Source organism: Galeopterus variegatus, unplaced genomic scaffold, assembly GCF_000696425.1.
Source record: "Galeopterus variegatus unplaced genomic scaffold, G_variegatus-3.0.2 Scaffold8632, whole genome shotgun sequence".
Taxonomy (NCBI): Eukaryota; Metazoa; Chordata; class Mammalia; order Dermoptera; family Cynocephalidae; genus Galeopterus; species Galeopterus variegatus.
In genome coordinates this window covers 10,934-36,438 of record NW_007734743.1, presented here as the reverse complement: position 1 = coordinate 36,438, position 25,505 = coordinate 10,934, and the positions used below count along the sequence as shown (strand labels likewise).

Genomic DNA, 25,505 nt, shown 5'->3' with positions numbered 1-25,505 from the left:
GACACTTTTGGCTTCTTTCTCCCTGATGCCCTAACACAGATTTGAATTCTGCAGGGTGAGGGATGGCTTTCAAAGTCTAGGCAGATCAGAACAAGAAGGCATCCTCTCCCCTTTGCTTGTTCGTGAGTGACTGGGTCTATCGTACCCTGCCCTAACACAGATTTGAATTCTGCAGGGTGAGGGATGGCTTTCAAAGTCTAGGCAGGTCAGAACAAGAAGGCATCCTCTCCCCTTTGCTTGTTCGTGAGTGACTGGGTCTATCGTACCCTTCTCCATACCTGTTCAAAGATTTCCCGGACGAAGAAGTGTTGGCTGAGGGTGAAGCTGTAGGAGTTGAGTTCTTTCAGTATGATCTCTGGGTATTCCATCACTTCCTTTTTCAGGAGAGTGTGAAAACATTCATACCTGGGAGGCAGGTGGGTGAGACCACTGTTTAAGGGGGGCTCAGCTGAGTGTGAGACCCCAGGCAGGAGCCATGCCCCTGACCGCAAGGAGGTGGGCCAGAATCTGGCAAGCAATCTCTGCATAGAGATCTCTGCACAGAGCTACTGTGCTGATGTTCTTTTAATAGTGACTGCCCTTGGCCTGTCTTGCTATTTTTCTTTTTTTTTGGCAGCTGGCGGGTACAGGGATTGAACCCTGAGCCTTGGTTTTATCAGCACCACATTCTAAGCAACTGAGCTAACTGGCCAGCCCAGTTTTACTATTTTTCTAATCATACAAGGAATACATACTCTTTGTAGAAAATTGGGAAAACACACACGAGTTTTCTCTTTGTTGTAATGTGAACTCCCTTTTCCTGTCTACTCTCCTAATCCTGTCCTCGAAATGTGCTTACATTATCCCATCAATCTTCAAACATGCCAAGCCCAGACTTTCATATGCTTCTCAAATAAGAAGACCAGGGCTCAGGGAGTTATTCACTTGCTCCAAATTACACTTCTCAGCCCAAGTACTGCAGTCAATTGGTAGTACAATCCCATTTGTATGAATGGTCCTTACAGAATTAGTGGTACAAAGGCATAAAGATACGAGGAAGTTCCCAGAGAAATTAGAACCAATCAAAAAAAGCTAATCAATTGGGGGATGGTGAAATCATTACGAAGTATCTATATTAATGAATTCTACACAGTCATTGAAAACTGAAATATATCTATATAGAACAATATGTGTAACATAATCCAATCTTTATTTTAAAAACACTGTATATGTGTATGAGGGTAGTTCAAAAAGCTTGGGGGAAAATAGGATTAAAAGATAATAAGAATCTTTCCACAAACTTTTTGAAGACTCCTCATTTATACCCATATCCATAAATATATATGTTCATAAAAAGAATATTTGGACAGGAATGAGGGGGAAATCTCTATATGTTTGCAGTGGCTGACTTTTGTTTCCTTTAACAAAGAGCAAGTATGTTTAAATTTTAAAAAGAGGACCCATATTCTTGACCTCGACAAACTTTTTGTAATTCTCACAGGAAGCTTCTGTGTTGGCTGAGAGCAAAGCTGCAAAAAACCACAGCGTTCACCCAAGTTAGAAGCACAAGTTTCGTCTTAAGCTTGCTGGGCACACCCCTGGGCTTCTATGCTGCCTATGACTTTGAACATAATTGCAGGCCATCCCCTCCTGTCTTTGAGGGGTCTGGTCAGCCTACCTGCATTTCATGTTCTTCAGAAAATCTTTGGCTTTTTCCAGGTATAACGCCAACTTCTCTTCATGGCTTTGCTGCCTCAGTTTGTCCAAGAGCTTATCGAGTTGGGCCTCCTGGGCCTGGCAGCCATCCCCCCAAAAGAGGAAGCAGACATGAGTGCCCAGAGCTCGCAGAGCGTAAGTGACATGCAGAGACCCTGGCACTGGAACTGAGGTTTAGGCGCCCGGGGCAGGCACAGGGCCTCCTTTTCTACAAAAGTGGCACAGAATCTGCCGCCGCCCTCACTCTCTCCGCTTCAGACCTCCGGGCTCCTCTCCATGTCTGGAATGTTCTTCCCTGCCCACTTTACAGGCCTGGGGACCCAGCTCAGATAGGACTACTTGGGGATGCTTCCTTCACACCCACCTGCCGGGTCAGGCCCACACGACACCTTCCCATGGCACCTGCTCTTTGCTCCCCTTCTCACCAGTCACAGTCATCCCTCCAGCCCCTAGACTGTGCAAGGGCAGGTGGGGTAGGGACCAGGTGATCTCCTGTGGGGACAGGGTGACTGCTGGATGCTCCATTCCCCACTGTATGGCTTTTAAATGATAAACACTTGCATAGTTTGCTACTGAATAACATTTGTTCTGCTGCAGTAAGAAGTTGGAGTGTATTCTCCCCTGCCTTTGAGAGTGTGATGCCATATCAGACCCCATATGTGAGAGCTTGGAGCTACTCCCCGCCTTGGAAATGTTATATCACATAGTAAGAAGTTGGAGTGTATTCTCCCCTGCCTTTGAGAGTGTGATGTCATATCAGACCCCATATGTGAGAGCTTGGAGCTACTCCCCGCCTTGGAAATGTTATATCACACCTATCAGTCCCATATGTGAGTTCCTGACCTCAACTATTGGACTTCGAAATACATGTAACCCAAGAATTTGACAGACACTTTGAGAGCTTAGGCTGTGGTGGGTTTCACGGTCAGCTACTTCCCTGAATGCCAGGAACTCTAAAGCCTCGCCCACCAACACTGCCACCCTCCTGTGTTGGGGGACCTTACATGTAGTCACAGATCCCCACCCTGTTGGTCAAGCCTATTTCTCCTGAGAATCACTTGTAAAATGTACATCTTAAGTTTTATTTACTTTTTTTCCTCAGAGGCCTGATTCCATCTGAATTGAGCAATAATTTTGACACTCACTGCTTGTGTGGTTAATGTACCTCGTCTATCGAGTGTATTTCCTGTGAGATTTGTTCACGTTTTTCTCCCCTCCTTTAAGCTCTGTGAACCTAAGAAAAACCTTCTCTTTGTATGGCAATAAATTTACTTCCCTGAATGCCAGGAACTCTAAAGCCTCGCCCACCAACACTGCCACCCTCCTGCGTTGGGGGACCTTACATGTAGTCACAGATCCCCACCCTGTTGGTCAAGCCTATTTCTCCTGAGAATCACTTGTAAAATGTACATCTTAAGTTTTATTTACTTTTTTTTCCCCAGAGGCCTGATTCCATCTGAATTGAGCAATAATTTTGACACTCACTGCCTGTGTGGTTAATGTACCTCGTCTATCGAGTGTATTTCCTGTGAGATTTGTTCACGTTATTCTCCCCTCCTTTAAGCTCTGTGAACCTAAGAAAAACCTTCTCTTTGTATGGCAATAAATTGTGTGACTCGTGAAATCACACCTTTACCGTCTCCTTATTTTAACTATACAGAACACCCCCAATCTGTGTGTCTCTCTCTCAAGCACACTCTCTTACAGACATGTTTGGTTCCAGAAAACCTTCACACTGCTGGAACCTGGCTGAAGGAGATTTCTCCTACTCCCATCCGGTCCCATGACTGAGGTGAGCCTCAATTTCCCCATCTGCACAAGTTTTATAGCTTAAGGTTTTACATTCTAGGATCTGTTATGAGTTAATTTTTGTTTGTGGTGTAATGTAATGGATCAAAGTTCTTCTTTTTTGCATCTGTGTGCTGCCTGGGTTCACTGGCCCTGAGCCTTGGGCAGCTGGCAAGCTGGTGTGGCCCACCCCTCACCCCTTCGGGGTGACCCCGGGGCTGCACCTCCTTCTCCAGGCTGTGCAACTGTCGGTGCTGCTCCACCCTCTTGTCGAGCTCCAGCTCCTGCACTGACAGCTTCCTCCTGTGGGCCTCCCACAGCTGCACGGCCTCCTGGACGTAGCTGAACAGGCCCGAGCTCTGCCATTCCGTCTGCTTTGCCAGGGCCTCAAAGGATTTCTGCAGTGGCAGAACCCAGAGAAGGGGGCCTGAGGGCTGACTGTGCTCAAGGACAGGGCCCCACATCTTCAAGGACTGATGTCACTGCCCAGGCACCTTCCCTCAAGGTCGACTTCTGGGCCACACCTGGGCTCCTGGCCCTCCCTCCTTGAGGTAACATCTGTTCTGCCCAAGGCCATGCCCTCGCTCTGGCTGACCCTGAAGTCTCATCTCTAAACTTGTCCTATGTCCCACTAAAGTCACTGACAGGGAGAAAATGGAGTTTGGGCCTAGAGGAAAGAAGGACCAACCCCAGAAAGCAGCCCGGGCACTCAGGTGGGCCATACCTATCTCGGCCTAGGCATCTCTCCCCTTTAGAGTTTCCTGACTCACAGCATCTGGGCCGAACACCATACCTGCTGTTAAATCCTCACATGTCACTCCACCTTTTCTTAAAAAAAAATATGTGTCTATTCCCTCATCTGGGTCAGGAGTCAGCCCTGACTCACAGCATCTGGGCCGAACACCATACCTGCTGTTAAATCCTCACGTCACTCCACCTTTTCTTAAAAAAAAATATGTGTCTATTCCCTCATCTGGGTCAGGAGTCAGCATACTGTGCCCTGTGGGCTACATTTGGCCCTCTGTTTTTGTTTGGCCTTGTGAGCTAAGCACAGGTTTTCCAGTTTTAAATGGTTGAAAGAATTAAAAGAAGATATTTAATGATGTGAAAATTATGTGAAATTCGAATTTCAGTATCCATCAATAAAGTGATTGGAAGAATAAAAGCCACATCCATTGGTTTCTGCATTGCTCTGTGCTGGTTTGTGCAACACTGGTGGAGTGCTCACTGCCTAGAGCATCTACCTGGAGTTATGCATAGCATGGGTGTCTGCTGAGGCTGGGAGGAGTCAGGGGGATGAGCCTGGAGCAGCCAGCGCAGGGGGACTGCTCTGAGAGGGGCTGGCAAGGCCGAGTGGACACATAGGGACATATAAGTTGGAGGCCCCCTGACATCACTCTCCTTACAGCCCAGTGCCCTGGGGCAACCCCTCCTGTCCCCGCTCCCAGTTGCACAGGTCCCCCCACCACGCACGTCCAAGAGCTCCAGCTCCTTCTCCACCTTGCTCTGGACCACTCCCACCATCTGGAAGAAGGACGGGTTCACCAGGGCCTCTGCCTCCGCCTCAGTGAAGGCTTTCCAGTCCAGCAGCTGCTCCTGGAGGGGCACCGAGGCAGAGCCTGCTTAGGGCTGCAGACCCCCCAGCCATAAACAGCAGCCTACAGGGCCTCAGCGCTGCTGCAAGTTGGTCACGCGCTCCCAGGTGGACGGCGCGGTTCCACGAGAATTCTGCTCCCCTGGGGCTGCGGGTGCCCAGCAAAAGCTGGNAAGCCTATTTCTCCTGAGAATCACTTGTAAAATGTACATCTTAAGTTTTATTTACTTTTTTTTCCCCAGAGGCCTGATTCCATCTGAATTGAGCAATAATTTTGACACTCACTGCCTGTGTGGTTAATGTACCTCGTCTATCGAGTGTATTTCCTGTGAGATTTGTTCACGTTATTCTCCCCTCCTTTAAGCTCTGTGAACCTAAGAAAAACCTTCTCTTTGTATGGCAATAAATTGTGTGACTCGTGAAATCACACCTTTACCGTCTCCTTATTTTAACTATACAGAACACCCCCAATCTGTGTGTCTCTCTCTCAAGCACACTCTCTTACAGACATGTTTGGTTCCAGAAAACCTTCACACTGCTGGAACCTGGCTGAAGGAGATTTCTCCTACTCCCATCCGGTCCCATGACTGAGGTGAGCCTCAATTTCCCCATCTGCACAAGTTTTATAGCTTAAGGTTTTACATTCTAGGATCTGTTATGAGTTAATTTTTGTTTGTGGTGTAATGTAATGGATCAAAGTTCTTCTTTTTTGCATCTGTGTGCTGCCTGGGTTCACTGGCCCTGAGCCTTGGGCAGCTGGCAAGCTGGTGTGGCCCACCCCTCACCCCTTCGGGGTGACCCCGGGGCTGCACCTCCTTCTCCAGGCTGTGCAACTGTCGGTGCTGCTCCACCCTCTTGTCGAGCTCCAGCTCCTGCACTGACAGCTTCCTCCTGTGGGCCTCCCACAGCTGCACGGCCTCCTGGACGTAGCTGAACAGGCCCGAGCTCTGCCATTCCGTCTGCTTTGCCAGGGCCTCAAAGGATTTCTGCAGTGGCAGAACCCAGAGAAGGGGGCCTGAGGGCTGACTGTGCTCAAGGACAGGGCCCCACATCTTCAAGGACTGATGTCACTGCCCAGGCACCTTCCCTCAAGGTCGACTTCTGGGCCACACCTGGGCTCCTGGCCCTCCCTCCTTGAGGTAACATCTGTTCTGCCCAAGGCCATGCCCTCGCTCTGGCTGACCCTGAAGTCTCATCTCTAAACTTGTCCTATGTCCCACTAAAGTCACTGACAGGGAGAAAATGGAGTTTGGGCCTAGAGGAAAGAAGGACCAACCCCAGAAAGCAGCCCGGGCACTCAGGTGGGCCATACCTATCTCGGCCTAGGCATCTCTCCCCTTTAGAGTTTCCTGACTCACAGCATCTGGGCCGAACACCATACCTGCTGTTAAATCCTCACATGTCACTCCACCTTTTCTTAAAAAAAAATATGTGTCTATTCCCTCATCTGGGTCAGGAGTCAGCATACTGTGCCCTGTGGGCTACATTTGGCCCTCTGTTTTTGTTTGGCCTTGTGAGCTAAGCACAGGTTTTCCAGTTTTAAATGGTTGAAAGAATTAAAAGAAGATATTTAATGATGTGAAAATTATGTGAAATTCGAATTTCAGTATCCATCAATAAAGTGATTGGAAGAATAAAAGCCACATCCATTGGTTTCTGCATTGCTCTGTGCTGGTTTGTGCAACACTGGTGGAGTGCTCACTGCCTAGAGCATCTACCTGGAGTTATGCATAGCATGGGTGTCTGCTGAGGCTGGGAGGAGTCAGGGGGATGAGCCTGGAGCAGCCAGCGCAGGGGGACTGCTCTGAGAGGGGCTGGCAAGGCCGAGTGGACACATAGGGACATATAAGTTGGAGGCCCCCTGACATCACTCTCCTTACAGCCCAGTGCCCTGGGGCAACCCCTCCTGTCCCCGCTCCCAGTTGCACAGGTCCCCCCACCACGCACGTCCAAGAGCTCCAGCTCCTTCTCCACCTTGCTCTGGACCACTCCCACCATCTGGAAGAAGGACGGGTTCACCAGGGCCTCTGCCTCCGCCTCAGTGAAGGCTTTCCAGTCCAGCAGCTGCTCCTGGAGGGGCACCGAGGCAGAGCCTGCTTAGGGCTGCAGACCCCCCAGCCATAAACAGCAGCCTACAGGGCCTCAGCGCTGCTGCAAGTTGGTCACGCGCTCCCAGGTGGACGGCGCGGTTCCACGAGAATTCTGCTCCCCTGGGGCTGCGGGTGCCCAGCAAAAGCTGGACAGGGCTGTACCAGGCAGGGCGGCAGGAGCTCCCTGGGGGCAACAGAATTCTTCAAAATGAATTAGACTTTTATGGGTTTTTTAACTAAACAGTTTCACCAGGACGACAGGAAGGGGAAATTTTGACAAAATATTTCCTCTACCCCACAAAGCCAGTCACTGTTGTGCAGGGGTTTGGGAGTGAATTTACTGCCCCACCCTGTTATAGGGTGGTCAGGGAAGAGAGGAAAGTGGGCTGGACAGCAGGGGTGACGCAATCTGTGAAAGTGGCTCATTGTGATAACCCCCAGGACACCAACTCCATCCATAAAAAATGTGCAGTGCTGTGACTGATGCAAAGCCAAGGGCGAAGTCTGAGGTGATCTGAGAGTGTATAACTTCCTCTCACATGGGCTTCCTGGAGGAGGTGAGGTTGGGCTAAAACCTGAGGGATGGCAGGGATAACTGGGAAGGAGTTGGGGCAGAAGGACCAGCTTCAGAAGGTCCAGAGGCCACTGAGGGCTGGGGCCTGGGAGGAAGGAAGGAAAACTGGGATCAAGGCTGAAGGGCGGGGGTGGGGAGACAAGGTGGGCAGGGGCAGGGGGCCGGGCCGGGGAGGGCACACGGGTCTGCAGAAAGGGACGCCCACCTTGCAGTGCTGCACGTGGGCCAGGCAATCCTGCCAGGTCTTCTCATACAGTAAGCGGATCCGCATCACACAGCCCACGTGGTAGCTGTCTACAAGGGCAGAAAACAAAATGTGTCAGCCACTCTTCCAGAAGGAAGTGGGGAACTAAAAAGGAGAATGCCCATTTGCAAAGCGAAGCAGCTTCTCCCCAGCAAAGTGCCTCCACGATGAAGTTGATTTAGGTGAAGACCATTGGTCCCGATTTGGATCAGGGCTTGGTATCTCTCTCCTCACAAAGTTCCTGACACCCCATTTGCAAAGCGAAGCAGCTTCTCCCCAGCAAAGTGCCTCCACGATGAAGTTGATTTAGGTGAAAACCATTGGTCCCGATTTGGATCAGGGCTTGGTATCTCTCTCCTCACAAAGTTCCTGACACCCCAAGATGAGGACCTCAAATGGGGAACTCGTCTTGATCTGTTCTGGATCCATCCTGACCCTGACTTGACTCAGTTTCAAGGCTGCTGTAATTCCTTTTGGGAAGCTGCATCAAGTCATAAACCAGTAACGAGTATGCAAATTAATGAGTACAGGTCCTGACTGTGGTTAATTCCCGAAAAAGCAAATGTACTAGTAGAGTGCTCAGACGCTTGTTTCTCTATTTCGTTTCTCCCCTTCTCCTCCCTATGGTTTCCCACTTACAATAAACTCAGCGTGGCTCTGGTGTCTAAGATAAGCACCTCTAGTGCTCCTAGCAGTTTCTAGAAACTGAAAGACTAGAGATTGTGTAGTGGTGGTTTTTGAAAGGGCTGGGGAGGAGGGCAAGGTCGATGGCAGTTGGATGTAGACTGAGGACACAATGGAACTGATGAGGAGATACTCTGAAGCCACTTTCCCTCATCCCCAGGGCCATTTCCCAGGCCAAACCATCCCACCCTACATGAGGTCCCTGTAATGGGCTCTCTCAGGTCCCCTGCTTCCACTCCTCCACCCCTCTGAGCCATTTGTCCCTCTGAGCTGCTCCTCACCCCCAGCTCAGAACCTTCCACTGGGTTCCCACTGCCCTCAGGATAAGGCCCAGATGCCCCCACACAGCCCAGCACAGTCTGACCCCTTTGCATCTTCCAGCCTCTTCTGCCACCTTCTCTTTTCTCCGAAGTCCCCAGCTTTGTCTTCCTGTGGACCACCTCACATGCTGCATCCCTACTTACAATGCTTCCACCCTCTTGTCCTGGCCAACTCCCACTTGCCTTGCAGGTCTTAATTGGATTAACACTTGCTAGCCGAAGTCTTCCATGACCCCCAAACTGCTGTGTCCCTGACCATGGGCTCACATGGCTGGCGACTTGTCTGCTTCCTGCTGTAATGTACTGCTTGGTCTGACTTCTGCTCTGAACTGTAAGTGCCCAAGGGCAGAGCCATCTACTGGTTGCCAGGGCCCAGCACAACATCTGTCCACAGGAGGTGCCAAATGAATGGCAACTGTTGCTACTATTTAGGGTCTCAGGGCTCTTACAGAAACACACTGGGCATTATAAACCTGAGAGCCCTAGGAGCAATGGTGGGCACTACTGACCCAAGTACCCAGGCCAAGTCCAGCTGTGAGACTTCATTGGCCGTGCGACTTTGCATGGGATACTTCACTTCTCTGTGCCTATTACAAGAGGACAATGATACCATTGACCTCACTAGGTTGCTGTAAGCCTCAAAGGAGACAGAAAAATTATTGCATATCTTCTAGAGCTTGGCAAACTTTTTCTATAGAGGAATAGAGAATAAACAGTTTTAGCTTTGCAGCCATCCAGTCTCTGTTGTAACTACAGATGCTCCCAATAAACTCACTATAAGTTGAAAATATCATAAGTTGAAAATGCATTTAATACACCTAACCTACCAAACATCATAGTGATGCCAGAGGAAGGGGCTGGGGGACCTGATAGTCAGCTTCAACCCACGCTGTTCTCTTACCAGGTTCCTGACTCCGCCACAGGAAAGAATTCAAGAGCAGAGTCACGGCAGAAAGTGAGAACAGATTTAATATGATGCATAAAAGATCCAGATGTCACAGAGAAAGTACAGCCCAGCTCCAGAGACTGAGCAGGGCCCACACCAAGTTTAATACAAAAGTATGAAATACACACTTGAAGTCTGGTACAGAGTACAGGCTGGCACAAGAGAGTGAGCAGCCACTTGTTGAAAAGTAAGTTTGATACAAAAAGAAAGAAATACACACTCACACTCAAGCAGAGATGAGGCTGGCTCCAGGCAAGTGAGCGGCAGCCCTGCCTTCTGCTGGGATTTGGCTTTTATAGTTTCGCTATCTAATGAATATTCAATTAAGAGGGTGGTTCCCAGTTATGTAACATAGTCTTGCCTATGCTCAGTTGGTCTCCTTTTGGGGCATGGTCATTGGTCAAATTCTATCACATAGTTGAACATATTCAAGAATATTCTGTGCTTTTTAGCACCCCTAGTGGAAGGTCATTCGGCTACCAGGGTTTACAGCCCTTCTCTACTGAGCATGCCCAGCCATTGGATTTGCATAAGCCAGCCCCTGAGTTCTCACTTTCCTCCTGTTGGTGCTGAAAACTGGCTAACTAGCCACAGTAACTTTCCCCTAGGGCAGGGTCTAGAGCGGGAGGCTGAAACCTTGGGGAATGGCTTATAACCCAGAGGCATGTCCTGTAACCTGAGCCCAGGGAAACTGAGCACCTCCTATCTCAATAGCTTAGCCTCATCTGCCTTAAACATGCTCAGAACACTTGCAGTTGCCTACAGTTGGACAAAATCATCCAACACAAAGCCTGTTTTATAATAAAGCACTGAATATCTCATGCGGTTTGTTGAATACAGTACACTGTAAAGTATAGTATCTGTTGTTTACCCTCATCGTCCCATGGCTGACTGGTTGCTTCCGCTTGCTGCCGCAGCTCAGCATAAGAAGATATCATACTATATATCACTAGCCCAGGAAAAGATCGAAAATTGAAGTATAGTTTCTACTGAATGCTATCGCTTTTGCACCATCATAAAGTCAAAAAATTCTAAGTCAAACGATTCTAAGTTGGGGACTGTCTGCCTCACTTCTGCCACTGTAGGCCCGAGACAATATGTAAACAAACGAGCACAGCTTTGTTCCAATAAAACTTACTTACAAAACAGGCTGCCAGCCCATGGGCTGTGGTCTGCTGACCCTTGTTACAGAGTGTTTTTAAACATTACCGTTTACTGCTGAGCACTCTATGTGTAAGCCAGGCACTGAACTATGACGACACATCAACCTTGCAAGGTAGGGACCCCTTGACGTCTCTATTTTATGGAGGAGGAAGCGAGGCCATGAGAGGCTCTGACATCCCCAATGTCACACAGTCGAGTGAAGCAGAGTTGGGTGTCAAACCCATGTCTCTGGCTGCAGGACCAAGTGCTTCACGTCACACTCTCAGGACATGGCCCCTGTGCCGTCCTCGCAGGTGGTTATTGGAGTCACCTGTCTGTCTCATGCTGGGGTCGGGGGTCAGGAGTCAGAGTGTGTGGCTGGTGTGGCGTCTGAGGGGACAGTGAGTTGGGGAGGCCTGGGGAGGCCTGGGAAGGGAAGATGGAGGTGTCACTCACTTCCTCTCAGACAGACGACTGACTGCGGGCTGAGCTGCCACAAAGCTGCTGCTTGAATGAACTGAGCTCTGGGAAGACCCACGTGGGACCCTGCAAACACCACTCACCGAGCTGCTCGTTCAGGGAGTTCAGAGAAGAATGCCACTCAGTCAGCTGAGCTTTGTTGTAATTAGGGGGCAGGAGGTCGCTGGGGAAGGAAGATATGACAAGTAAGCCGCACGTGAACAAAATGTGGACTGACCAAAATGGGCAGCGTCTTCAAGAAACAGCTCAATCCTGAAGAAACAAAGGGACCCGCCGGGAAGTTCCTGGTGCCGAAAACATACCTTACAGAAAGGTCTTTTAATATGAACGAGATTGTTACTTAGAATAAAACTGAATTTTTCCAGTGGGAAAAAACTAACTGTTCCCATCATTTGACCCAGGAAGCCTACTTTTAGGGACCTAATCTGAGATAACAATACAAAATGCATACAAACTTTATGCATTAAGATGACCACTTAACAGTACTGTTTGTAAACACACACAGTAATGATAAAAATCTTCATACCGGAAATAGGAAACTGTCTTAATAAAGTATAGTGAATCCTCTTCAGAAGTCATTAAAAATAGTGAGGCAGATTGAAAAATGGGGTCAGTTTTGTTAGCTCCTCCCTCCGGGAGGTGGAGTCTGTTTCTCCACCCCTGGGCTCAGCCAGCCTGTTAGCTCAGTTGCTGAGATTGTGGCGTATAACACCAAGGTCAAGGTTTGGTTCCCTGTACTGGCCAGCCGTCAAAAAAAAAAAAGAAAAAGAAAAAGAAAAAAGAAAAGAAAACTGAGAGCAGGGGCTCAGAGTTAGAAAAAAGTTGAATTAAAACAACATGAACACTTTCCCTTGCCCCGAGATTTGTATCCACCTTGTTAATTCTATACCTGGATCAAAATGTGGCTGTACATGGGCCAGGGGGTGCCTGCCTGGGGGAGGACCTCTGCCTCTAGCCATGTGGGGTTCTAATAGTCGTTTACACCCTAGGAGAACTTAGCATGTGGGGTGGCGAGATGAGAAGAACCTGTGTCCTGGGGTGACCAGGGTGGGAGGGACAAGCGAGGTGCACGGGAAGAGGAGGAGTATTTTCCCAACATGTGAACTGTCTCCACCCTGCAGTACCGTTCAGGCTCCATCCTGCTGCTGTGGGTAGAGGTTACAGACTCCCCAGGCAGTAGCCTTCCAGGGTCTAGAACATTCAGTGGGCACTCCACCAAATAGCTGTATTATGGGATCAGAGCTGGATAGACCCACATCTGAGGCGAGCGTCCACAGCCTCTAACAGGTCCCCTGTCTGATGGCTGCATCTTCCTCACTGGCCTCCAGTGTCAGAACCCTCTGACATGCACTTCCAAGCTGCAAAGCTGATGGAGCCACTCTGCTCCCCGCCACCCTCAGTGAAAGGTCCAAACCCCTTCACCCACCCCCATGTCCCTACCTCCTCCCCACTCCCCTCTGGCCATGGCCTTGTTTTGAGCCCTTTGCCACATCACCCTAAACTTCTTTCTGCAGCTGTGGGTCATGCCCTTTCTTACCACTGGGGCTGGAATGCCCCATAATGTGGGTCCAGGCACCAAGCCCAGGACCAGAGAGCTGAGAGATGGCCTGGTCTGAAGGACGCCTCAGGAGAATCCCCCAAAGGTACTCCTCCCGAGAGACCCCTCCCTCCCATACCAGATAGTAAAGAGGTGCTCCAGCCGCTTTTGCTGCAGGGTGTTCTGGGTCTTCAGCATGGCCTCCAGCTCCGCCTTCACAGCCCCAGGAGTCTGGATATTCTCACTGGCCAAGAACTCACTGGGTGTCCAGACATGTTGGTACCATGGAGAGAAGAAGACCCACCATAGGAACATTTGGAGCCCCAGCACCCTTTGCTGTCCCCCCCACCCAGCCAGGACACTGAGGAAAGAAGGAAAGGGGGGGGAACGAAGGGACTCTCTGTGAAGCTCTGGCACTAACAGCATGGGACCAGCATGTTTAGATCCGATGGGGGTCCTGACTGCTACCTGCCCCACTCTGAGACTCAGTTTCCTCCTCTGTAAAATGGAGCTAACAACAGCACCTTCCTCACCCGGTACTTGGGAGGACTCATTAAGATGATGCAAGCAAAGCCCTTAGCACCGTGCCTGGTCATGGGAAATCCCAGTAAGGGTCAGCTATCGCCATCACTGTTGATGTTTACAGACATTTATAATGGCTGCCCAGGCCCAGGCCCGGACAGGCACTTTCCATGCAGCGTCTCGTTGGATCATGACTGAAGTCCTATCACTGGCCCATTATGATGTCTGTTTTGCATAGGAAGAGATGGGCTCCGAATGTTCAAAGGCTTGATCAAGGTCTTATGGAAAGGCAAGGTGAGCCAGGCCTTGGCACACTTATCCTTCATTCCCAGGTGCTCTCTGTTTGGAAAGGCAGATGGACAGATGGGCCTCCCACCCCAAGACCCGCAGCCCAGACAGACAGATATTCTTGGGTGTCCTTCAGACATCTCGGTCCAAGGCATCCCTTTCTTTGTAAAAGAAAGCCCCAAGATCCTTGTGTGAGTATTAACAAAAGTGCCATCTGGTGGAGGAAGTGTGGCAATGGGCCCTCTCTTCCCCCTCCCTCCCATAGGGAAATTTGCTCCTGAAGGGTGGGAAGTATCCAAAGCCTGAAAGATAGCCATTCTCCTGGGCCCAGTATGCACAGGGTTAGGAGTCATAACAAACAGTGGGAATTAGACAGATAGTAGATGACTGTGTTCTAACAGTTTGTACTGAGCTCAGAGAAGGCTTATGAAATAATGTTCAGGAAGAAAATAAGATATAAATAAAACTGCACGTATTGTATGGGTTGAAAAAAGCCTGGCAGAAAACATGCCAAAATATTAGCAGTGCTTCTCACTGGGGGGGAGGGATTATCTTTATCTACTTCTAACTTTTTCTTAAAAGAGTGCAGAAAAACAGTAGCATTTTAAAGGAATGACAAAAGGGAGGGAGAATGCCAGCCCAAGCCCAAGCCAGCCCCTGTGGGCTGGGGACAAGCTGTGGGCAGGGTGGCAGCCTCTGACCTGAAACTTTGCTGCAAGGCCTGCTTCTTGAGAGCCTTCCAGGAGTCCACCAGGCACTGCCAGTGGTGGTGGCTGTAGAGTTCCTGCTGCAGGGTGGCCTCCATCAGGTTGACAAACAGCTGGGCCATGGCCCTCCGGTTGCCCAGCAGGGCATGGTTCATGACCTGTGGTCACAGGCAGGAGGGCTCTGGGTGGGACGGAGGCTCTCTTAGGTCAGACAAGGCTCAGTTAGAGAGGAGTGGTGGGAGGCTGCAGAGGGGCCAGGTAAAGTGTAGGCCAAGGACTAAAGGGCTGGTGGCAGCATCTGAGGGGTACCAAGGGGTCAGTAGGCACTCAAGCAGCCATGGACAGTGATGAGGGCCTTCCTTGAAGGCTTAACTGGGGACCCCGACCACATGAGCTTCAACCCAGCTCCAAGGCCACATCAGATCATTGTTTAAAAAGGTGAAAGGAATTAAGCACTCCAGTGGGCTAAGTGTTCACCATTTTTAATACGCTTATTCCAAAAGCAGAGTGCTCATGCCATCAGGGATCAGCAGGGACCAGCCATGTATGGTTGTTATGGGAACCAGGACCCACAGACCAAAGAGGCCAAGCTAGAACATTCTTCAGCAGCCCCCCCAGTGGCTCTCACTGGGGCACCCTTGGCAAGGGAGTAGGGACAATCCTTCATTGTGTGGCACTGTTCTGTCCTTTAGCATCCCTGTCCCTCCTTAAATGAGAGTAGCTTCCCCATTCCCCCCCTGGCATGGACACAGCCCCAAATGCCTCCACACATTTCCCAAAGCCACAGTGCCCCGAGGCAGGGGTGAGAACCCTGCCACGCTCAGCGGGTAGAAATTCCAGTAATGCTTTTCAGTGCAGCCTGAGGTTTGCTGCCAGCTGTCCTTCCCAGCGGGGAGGCATTGGCAGGTATTTCCTCAAACTCCAGATCCACAGCCATAACGTGAGGATAATGTTTGCACATAGGGACTTCATGTAATCAAATAAGGCAAATGCACACAGAGCAAGCAGCAAACGTGTTCTAATGAGTAAAATAAGCATAGGGAAATAAGTGAAACACTGAAACATAACTGGGACACTAAAATCTCTGACTCTCCTAGTGGGTAAAATATATACACTTTAGGAGCTTTTGCTTATCTCAAAAGACAGCTACCACTGCTGAGCCCTCTTTCAGCATCCTCCCAACAAGTCCTGGCAGGTAAGTATTATCCCCATTTTATGGACAGGTGAGTTCCAGGTTCAAGGGCCGAGTCATTTTGGGTGCTCCCGTGTCTGGGCAGTGGAGAGCGAGGTCTGTGTCAGTCCTTGTGCTTTGTCCAGGACACCTTGCCACAGACCTGGGCTGGACCCATCTGTCATTCTGAATGCTGTGCTCTTATCACCCAGCTATGCTGCCAGGAGTCCCCTTATCTGGTAAAGCTCAGCTCCTGCACAGGAAACCTGCACGGGACCAGGAAACCCACAAAAGCAAAGTGCACCTCTGAGCAGCCAAAGGAAGAGTCCTTTCACTCAGTGGAGGGGTCAGGCTTTACTCTGACTTTGGAAACCTCATGAACAACCTTGAATTTTGGGTTTTCCATCCCAAGGAAAGCAGCTGGGGGAGGCTGGGGGTGAGAATGGTGGAAGTAGTGGGGACAGAGCCAAGAGGCAGTTATGGTTCAGCAACAGGCACTGACAGCCAGTGGGAGGAGAGGCAAGGGCAACTGGAAAAACTAGACAGAGCAGGTGGGGGATACTGCCCAGAGGGGGAAACTGCCCAGAGACCGTGATAGCCCCAATACGATGGCTCCACACTGTAGCACTAACGCACTGCACAGAGTAGCTGAGACCCGGCCCAGTAGGTGTCTGGATACTGCCCAGAGGGGGAAACTGCCCAGAGACCGTGATAGCCCCAATACGATGGCTCCACGCTGTAGCACTAATGCACTGCACAGAGTAGCTGAGACCCGGCCCAGTAGGTGTCTGGTAAAACCATCACTGCTCAGAACGATGGCACTGTGTTAGGTGTGCCTGGTTTAAGATGGCAGGGAAGTATAAAATGTACTTTAGAAAGATTTCTATTGGAAATGCTGACAGTAGCAAAGACTCTGATTCTCAGCCTAAGTGGCCCTCCTGCGTTACTTGGAGATGTTACTGATGAAAAGCCCACCAGTCCTGAGACACCAGACTTGGGGAGCCCTGGGTACCTGCTCCTTTTTCCATGGGCCGATGTCTGCACAGGAAAACCACTCACCATGGCTTCTTTATCTATCAGCCTGTACACGTCGGGCTGCACCAGGTAGGAAGTTTTCTCTATGATTCCCATGTATTTCTTCAACACACATTTTAGCTAGAAAAGACGAGGCACCATAGTTAGCGACTCTCATTTCCTGGAGAACTAAAAGGAAACAGAAGGATGCCCCATAAGCCCTGCAAGTGGAAACCAGCAAGGAGCCCGTCTGCAGCCAACTCACTCTGTCGGCTCGGGAGAACTCCAGCGAGTGCAGGGCTTCATCCAGCTCCTTAATCGCCTGCTTCTGGAGCAGGAACATCTCGGCCATCTTGTCCCGCAGCTCCCACAGGGTCTACGTGGAGAAGTTTGAGTCAGGCTGGGAGCCGCTGCAAGGGAGGGAAGGAATAGGACCGGGGTGGGACAGGCCTGGCCATGAAGGGACCCGTACTTGGATGGTGAAATCCTCAAGGCTGGTGTCATTTTCCACCTTTTTGAAGAGATGTTCAATGTCATCATTAGATTTGGACAGCTTTTTCAAAAAAAGTCCCCCTTTCTCCAAGATGAGAGGTTCCATTTCCTGCAACGAAGCCAGGAGGGTGATGGCCCATGGCTTCAACACCCCCGGCAGGGGCCTTCCCTGTGACAGGGAAGTGCCAGGCATGGGCCATTACCTAGACCTAAGGGGTTGAGGTTACTGACTAACTCATAGCCAGAGGCCACCAGCAGCCCACCATACGCTGGGCACTCTGTCCTGTGTTGAGCCCTGTGAAGAAGGTGCTGACATCGCGCCTAGCCCATGGGCGGCACTCAGCAAATACTAATTAAAGAAGTGGCCACATGAAAGAATCCCAAGTTTACTTCAGATAGGAAATGAAGGCACAGGTAGCTTGCTTGACCGAAGCCATGGAGCTCATGGTGACAGTACCGCTGGGTGTCCAGATGGGGCCTACTGAGTAATGCACCAGGGATGCCCATTCTTGGTGCTTGGAATACAGTGCCAGCCCCAGGAATCCACAGTGGGGCAACAGGAGGCACAGAAGAAAGGGTGAGCAGAAATCCAGGGCTCAGAAGAACCCAGAAGGGCAAAGGCTAGGGAACACTCCAGGCACCAGCGAGGCCAGCGAGGAGGTCTCTGGGGAGGAGTGTGGGGAAGAGCATGAGGCCCAGCAGCGTTCTCACCACCGCAATCTGCGCGATCTCCTCCTGAAAGCTCGCCAGGGCGAGCTCGTGGCTCCTCCTCTTGGCGTCTTCTCGCCCTTGAAGGCTGCTTTTCTTCTCAGGAACTGCGGGACAACAAGAGGTGATGAGACGGCCCTCGGGGCTCCAAGAGGTGGGGGAGCTCCAGGAACAGGCCACGCAGGCAGAGAGCGCCTGCACACCCGGGCTTGGGTTCAGAAGGTGGACCCCTAAGCCAGGCCGGCTGTGGCAGAGGCTCAAGGAAAAAGAGAAGAGATGAAGGTGACTCGTAAGTGCTACAGCGGATGAGGTCTTGCACAGAGAGATAAATGCTGAGAAAGATCCCAAGTAGTATGAATAGAATAATATCATTTATGGGTTTTTTTCAGTTTTATAAAAGCAAATACACATACAAATAATAATAACCAGCACTTATTACCACGCAGCAGGTAGTGTTCTAACTCAATGACCGTCCTGACAGGGCGGTCATAGAACCCGCCCCACTTCAGGAGGGAGGAAACCCAGGCACGGGGGCTAAGGAATGAAGCCAGTCAGTGCTGGGCAGGGATTTGGGCCTGGCCATCTGCTCCAGAGTCTGCGCTCCTACCCAGGGCTTGGCTGTCCCCTGTACCTACATGGGAAGCTGGGGACCATATGAGTCAGTGCTGGGCAGGGATTTGGGCCTGGCCATCTGCTCCAGAGTCTGCGCTCCTACCCAGTGCTTGGCTGTCCCCTGTACCTACATGGGAAGCTGGGGACCATATAGGTTAACAGGGTGGGGGGCATTGGTGGCTCTCTTGGGAGAAGAAGGGGTGCTGTTGTGGAGGGGGAGTTTTTACTTTCTGCCTTATCTCCTTCCTTTGTTTTCCTACAGTGAGCATGTATTAGTTTTTTAGTCATAAAGAAAAAGAGCCTGCATATTGGGATAAAGTCAGACTAGGACAGTGTGGTATGAAGGGAGAGAACGTGGACTGAGAAATGCCATAGTGAAATCGCAGCCCCTGCACAGGGGAACCTCAGATGAGATGCTCAGGTGCAAGCGCCCTCCCCGTGCTGAGCAGAGGAATGCAGTGGGAGCTTCAGGGGCTTCCTCAGAGGAGCCGCCAGGAGACAATGCCACCACCCCACCCCCGCCCAGGCTCTCTCTTGCCCAGGACAGGCCTAACCTGTGGCTGACCGAGGCTCACCGATGGTGTCCATGAGGCCCCGCACTTCTCGGGCAGCGATGGTGCTCTCGCTGTCTTGGGCTTTTTCCCTCTTGGCTATTTCCTTTTCCCTGAGGCACAAGCACAGGAGAAGAGTAAGCCCTCTCCCCTCCCCCACAACCCAGCCAGGGCAGCTGTGGCACATGGGAAGTGGCAGTGGCCTGGGCCCACCCCGATTCCAGAGGGCCCCAAGGCAGTGCTCAGGCTCCCGGCCAACGCTGCCTGGGCATCTCCTGACAGCAGACACTGCGGGTCCCTAGACAAGAAGTCAGGCCTCTGCCCTCAGGGAGCCTGCTTCTGCTCTGGCGGGTGGTAAATCAAGAGTGGGTGGTGGGCCCAAGCCATTTTCCATATAGGGAAACTGAGGACCAGGAGGCATGAGTAGTCTGACAAAGCCAGGCTGTGCTAGGCTCCGGCATGCGTCCTCTTTGCTCCTCCAGCAACCTATCCTGAGGCATTCCATTTTCCAGGAAGGGGGAAGGAGGCTTAGAGGAGCCACTGTATGAACCAGAGTTGGGATTCCAACACAGACCCTTGTGATATCAAGGCCTACTGGGTTTGGGTGAGAGAGGAGAGAGCTGGGATCCCAGGACAAACTGTCTCAGCAGGGAGGATGAGGGGGGTTGGATGTGACATTAGCTCTGAAATAAAAATTTGTTGAAGGCACTGTCTATAGGGCAAGCACCACAGAAGTCCCACAGTCTCCGCGACTGCTGCCTTTCCTTGGGGCCTGCCCCATGTCTGGTGCTTTCCAGCCATCTTTTCATTTAGTCCTCACTGCAGACCTAGCAGGGAGGAAGGCTGCAGGGCCTGGGCTGCGGCTGATGGGGCCCAGGCCAACCCTCCAGAGGGGGTCTTTTAGGCCTTATTATTCCGAATGCCCCTGGACCAAGGTAGCCCCATAGGAGCCCACGGGATGATAACTGCTGTGGACTCCGGCTTCTTGGTCGCTTGCACTGGGGACTTGGGGGCTTGCTTTCACTAATCGTGTTCTACCCCCTACCCTGGGCTGGTCTCCACCCACCCAGGGGCCCTGCCCTAGGTGACAGAGTGCACAGGTGGATCAGCCTCGCTTGGCTGCCTGAATTTTCAAGCACCTGCACCCTCTGCTCTGAGGCATGAGGAAGATGGGGTGTCCTGGCTCTGCCCCTCATCAGTTCAGCCCAGTCTGACCTTGCTAGCTCTGCAGAGTGTCTAGAGGGAGCTGGCCTGATGGCCAGGGCAGGCCCAAGAATGCCAACTCACAAAGGGGACAGGGAAAGAAGAACAGGAGAAGCCAGGGAGGGAGACCCAGGAGCTCTGCTGTGTGGGGAGCCCAGGGACCCGGGATTCCCAAGGAGATCTGCCCCTGGAGGAGGGCTGGCAGACTGCCCATGTGACCTCAGCAAGAGCAGCTGGGCATGGTCAAGAGCTGGACTGCCAAGGGCTGAGGAGCATCGGGGAGAGGCAGAGGCCTGTCAAAGACACTTGGCCTCAAGAGAAGGGTGGGGTAGGCAGGGACAGGGTGATGGCGGGAGTGGCTGAGACACGCTCCCCTTTCAAGAAGGGAGAGGCCTAAGAACCAGGAAGAGGCCGGAGGCAGGAGAGAGACAGTAGGACCGATGTTTGAGGGAGAGCTCAACAGAAGGAGGAGAGAAGGCTGGGCGGGATGACACCAGGAAGCCAGGGCAGCGCCAGGTGATGGCGGGAGTGGCTGAGACACGCTCCCCTTTCAAGAAGGGAGAGGCCTAAGAACCAGAAAGAGGCCGGAGGCAGGAGAGAGACAGTAGGATCGATGTTTGAGGGAGAGCTCAACAGAAGGAGGAGAGAAGGCTGGGCGGGATGACACCAGGAAGCCAGGGCAGCGCCAGCTGTTCCCGGCCCCTGGGAGGTACCTGGGGTGCCCAGGAGAACAGGAAGGTGCCCTCTGTGGCCTCTCTTCTGAGGTCAACAGGGGATGGACTGGGTGGGGGCTGGTGTGGGAAGGGGACCCTGGGGAGCACTGCAGGTTAGGAGAGGCTGCCCAAAGGGCCTGGCTGGGGCTGCTCTATCTGGGAGCCCCCTGCCCCCACAGACTGGGTGGTTCTGTCCAGCTGCCCTGGCTCCTGGAAGACCCAGGAAGGAGGGTGTGAGTTCTGCTGGGTGGGAAGAAAGAGGGGGACTGAGGGAGGTGAGCTGGTGACCCGGCCACTGGGGCTGAGCTGGTTGGGAAGAAAGTGAAGGCAGGAGAGGCTGCGGAGGGAGGAGAACGAAGGAAGGAAGACTCTTCTCAAGGTCAGGGGACAAGGAACCCCAGGGAGACTCTGGATGCCCAGTAGTGACCCCAGTCATTTTGAGAGTGGCAGGGACTGGAAAGTTACAAATACATCTCTGTTCCTGCCACAGTCCATGCTCTGGTTCTGCATCCAGGACAGAGCTGGGCTTGTCCATCTCTCCCAGGAAGCCAGCACAGCACAATGCCAGTGCCCTCTGTGAGAAGTGCCTTTCCCAAAACACTGTCCTGTGGGTGCTAAGAGCTCCCAACTGATGCCGATCTGGATATTGTATGATAGGTGGTCCTAGACTGAAACTTGGGGAAGAGGGGACCCTCAGGAGGCATAGGGAGACGTCAGGAGATGTCAGATCTGGATGAGAACAGGTCAGCTGAGAAGGGTCTAGGGACCCTTGTGGGAGCCAGAGTCACAGCCAGGCTGCCACACCGCCCTTGTGGGAGGTGGGTGGAGTCTGGGCAGGTCCCAGCTGCTTGCACCTCGAGATCCCCAGCCAGGGCATCAGGCAGGGGCCATAGGCTAGAGAACGCTGACCTGGAATCTGGGCTTGGGTGGGCCAGTGGATTTGCCCATTTGTAGGTAGTTTGTAGGTAGTTATGAGTGCTGAGGGTCAGAAGCCTTGGGGGAGGTTTCCCTGGGACAATTCCAAGGTCAGTCAGGGCGGAGACCTGTACCCAGCATTGGGCCCATTCCTGCTCCAAAGGTGGTGAAAGGGACAGCAAAGGCAGGCAGAAGAAGCCTGACTTCCGGTCCCAGAGTCCCAGGCCAGGCAAGGGGTTATGGCATGTGCGGAGAAGAGCCTGAGGGAAGCCCAGCTCCTGCTCTGTTCTCCCAAGGACCCCAAGAGGAAGATCCTTTCCTTTTCTTTTTTCCCTAGTTGAGGAGTCTGAGCTCAGTGAGCTAAAATGACTGCTTAGGAATCTCAAGTTTAACTTCTGAACTGGGATGTTCACAAGGAACTCCTGATCTCCCTGTTCCCCCTGTGCACACACACACCTGCTCACATCTCAGGGAACAGCACCTCTGCTGTCCACCCAGCACTCGGGCCAGAGCCCTAGGCCTCTAGGGAACCCTCTCCTCCCATCTAGTCCATGACTAGGTCCCGTGGGTTCTGCCTCCAAAAGGCACCTGAAATTCACCTATGGCAAGGACGAGCATTGTGGCCCCCTGCCTGGCCTCCCCACTTCTCCTTGCAGCCCCCCACATTCTGCACAGACCTGTCTGAGGGACTTGGAAATGCAAATCAGCTGCTCACTACAGTAAGTCCAAAAGACTGACTGTGGCCTGCAAGGCTTCTCCCAGCCCCCTCTCCTGCCCTCTCTCCAGGCCCACTGACCTTCTTCAGCCTTCTGGAACAGGCCAGGCCCATCCTCCTAGACCCTTGCCCTCCCCTCCCCCTCCCCTCTGGTCTCAGCTAAGGCCTCTTCTCAGAGAGCTTTCCTGTCCCACAGCCCCTGTCCTCTCAATCAGAGCCTTCCCACTTTTGCAAGGGCCATGTTTATTTATTTACTGTCCAGGCCCCAGATTCCATGAGAGTGGGATCCCACACCCAGTGCCTGGCCCTGGCCATTCAATCAATAAGTACTGGGAGAGGGGAGAGGGGAGGGAGAAGCAAACAATCCTGCAAACTAGGAGTTATTACTTTCCTGTTTCAGGGGAGGCACTTGAGGCTTCATTCCTACCCGGCACTCATCTTGTGTGAGCTCTTTTTGAGTTTTTGAAGACTCTGAGGTACTCCCAGTACATAGGGGTGTGGCCTGGGGGATGGGACATACCTGTATAGAACTGGGTTTTCTGTGACCCAGTCATTGGGGAGGCTGTGCACCCACTTCTGCTGCCGAGGAGACAACAACTCTCCTTCAGGAATCTCCACCTTCTTGATCATGGGTGTCCTGACATTCTTTGGGGTCAAAGAACGCTCCACAGCCCACTTCCTAGTGGCTGCCAGGGATTGGACCAGCTGCACCTGAATCCACGGACGACAGGGGAGGGGAGGTCAGAGCTGCAGACTCCTCAGCACCCCCATGCTGACTGTGACTGTCTTAGAAGGACACATGGGGGACCTGCCACAAGAAAGGTACTTTGCAGGGAGACCTCAGCCTCACGACACACCCCCTGCAGGAGGGCTCTCCTCCCCCATAATAGTCATTCAGCCACTTCTAGGAAGGCATCTTTTAAGAAATTTAAATGAGGATCAAAATGCTCGTCTCAGTCTTTTTTATAATCACAGGAACTGGAAACACAGAACTGTCCAATAACAGGGAATTGGTTGAGTAAACATGGTGTCCTTTGATGAAATGTTAGGCATTTATTAAAGATGAGACTTAAAAGGAATTTTTTATGACATGAGAAAATGCTTATGAGATGATATATAAACATATCATTTAGAAGCGTAAATTTAAATTATAACCAAAATTATACAGTATGATCTCAAAATTTAAAATGCTTAGAAAAATGGCTGGGAGGAACTATTGCAAACGTTAGGAATGGTGTATGGCTTAGAGGGAGTAGGATTATGTGAGCAATTTTATTGTTTCTTTGGTTTCTTTAGACTTTTATAGTTTCCAAAGGTTCTACAGAGAGCATTATTTAGGGATCAAATTAGGAATGAAAATTCTTTTTAAATAAGCAGCACAGAACTTCAAAGGAGGGATTTAAGTCTGTGTGCTTCTTTTAAGATCTCATTTGGTCCCTACAGTGCTTCAGAGAGAACAAGGCAATTTCAACAAGCTACACAGTCACCAAGAGGCCTTTAATACTGTATGGAGGGTCATGAAGGACGTGAATACCCAGGCACATGGGAAAGGGTCTGTGGGATACTATTGAGGAGACAAAGCAGTTTCAAAACCCAAGTACAGAATGAAACACGTTTCTTAAAAAAGAAAAATCAGAACTGCCTTTATGCATGGGAAAAAGACCTAGGGCTGAATGGTTAATCCAGGCTATTTCTGAGTAATTCAAATTCAAATTCAGGTTTTCTAATTTTCAAGAATAGCCAGTCTAATTTTGTATTAGTATATTTTAAGAACCAATGAGAATTATCGTTAAAATCAAATCGATTTCAAAGCCTTTCTTTCGTTAGATTCCCAGGGGGAGGGAAGTTTGGAGGAAGCAGAGGGAAGTTTGGGGGCGAGCAGACAGTAACGGGGGACAGAGGGCGGGCCCTACCTCAGCCTGGAAGATCTGATGGTAGACGTTCCCGTTCTGAACCTGGGTCACCTTCCCCACTGACGACATCTTGGCCGCTGGCCGGACGCCCCCGCCGGGAAGTATTCGTCCAGGAAACGCGTCTGGGGTTGGTCTCAATTCTGACCTCGAAGTCGGGAAACCGACGCCCGCCCAATTGCAGGTCCTCGTGGGACAACCACGGGCACCGCAGGCGGCATCGATCGAGCGGGACCGTCTGCTCGGGGACACCACGCCGACTCAGGGTTTTTATTTTAAACAAAACGAAGAGGGAGGGGGCGAAGAAAAAGAATAAAACTAACCTCAGATGAGCCACGAACTCGCGAACTCGCGGAGGAGGCTGGCCTCCCGGGCGCGCAAACGTGCGCGAGAAACTCGGGGGACAGGAGGAATGCAGGATTACTGTTTGTGCTTCACCCTGCCAGGCTCTTCTGGGAAAAGTCAACGCATCCAGGGTGTCAGCTGGGATTGGACCCCAACCTGGCGCTGAACTCGGGTCCAGGACCCCACCCCACCCTCCAGGGGACACAGGGAGGGCAAAGTGGAGGGAGGGATCAGCCTGATTCTGGCTGAGCTAATTAGGCGCCTACTGTGTGCCGGGAAGACCCAACCGGCTCCTCCTGCACCCCTCCCTACCATTCGGGTCCAGGACCCCACCCCACCCTCCAGGGGACACAGGGAGGGCAAAGTGGAGGGAGGGAGCAGCCTGATTCTGGCTGGGCTAATTAGGCGCCTACTGTGTGCCGGGAAGACCCAACCGGCTCCTCCTGCACCCCTGCCTACCACCCCCCACCCCCCGAAGCAGCCCGGGAAAGCCCTGGATGTCCCCCCGAGCCCAGCTCAGATTGGAGGGAGGCCTCGCGCCCGG

At 51.7% G+C, this 25,505-nt stretch overlaps 1 protein-coding gene across 1 annotated transcript in view; it reads right to left on the bottom strand.

The window, feature by feature from the left end:
- Nucleotides 1-25,011, bottom strand: part of LOC103608612 (coiled-coil domain-containing protein 180-like) — a gene marked incomplete at its 5' end in the record, with an annotated part of 64,929 nt that extends 39,918 nt beyond the window's left edge. The window contains 16 exon segments of the mRNA XM_008593026.1: nucleotides 279-405; nucleotides 1,658-1,773; nucleotides 5,890-6,063; nucleotides 7,025-7,147; nucleotides 7,947-8,035; nucleotides 11,642-11,721; nucleotides 13,235-13,354; nucleotides 14,607-14,770; nucleotides 16,843-16,938; nucleotides 17,063-17,173; nucleotides 17,270-17,398; nucleotides 18,001-18,104; nucleotides 19,185-19,273; nucleotides 23,227-23,417; nucleotides 24,620-24,854; nucleotides 24,940-25,011. Coding sequence (XP_008591248.1) covers nucleotides 279-405; nucleotides 1,658-1,773; nucleotides 5,890-6,063; nucleotides 7,025-7,147; nucleotides 7,947-8,035; nucleotides 11,642-11,721; nucleotides 13,235-13,354; nucleotides 14,607-14,770; nucleotides 16,843-16,938; nucleotides 17,063-17,173; nucleotides 17,270-17,398; nucleotides 18,001-18,104; nucleotides 19,185-19,273; nucleotides 23,227-23,417; nucleotides 24,620-24,854; nucleotides 24,940-25,011 — 2,020 coding nt within the window.
- Nucleotides 25,012-25,505: the final 494 nt, after the last annotated feature.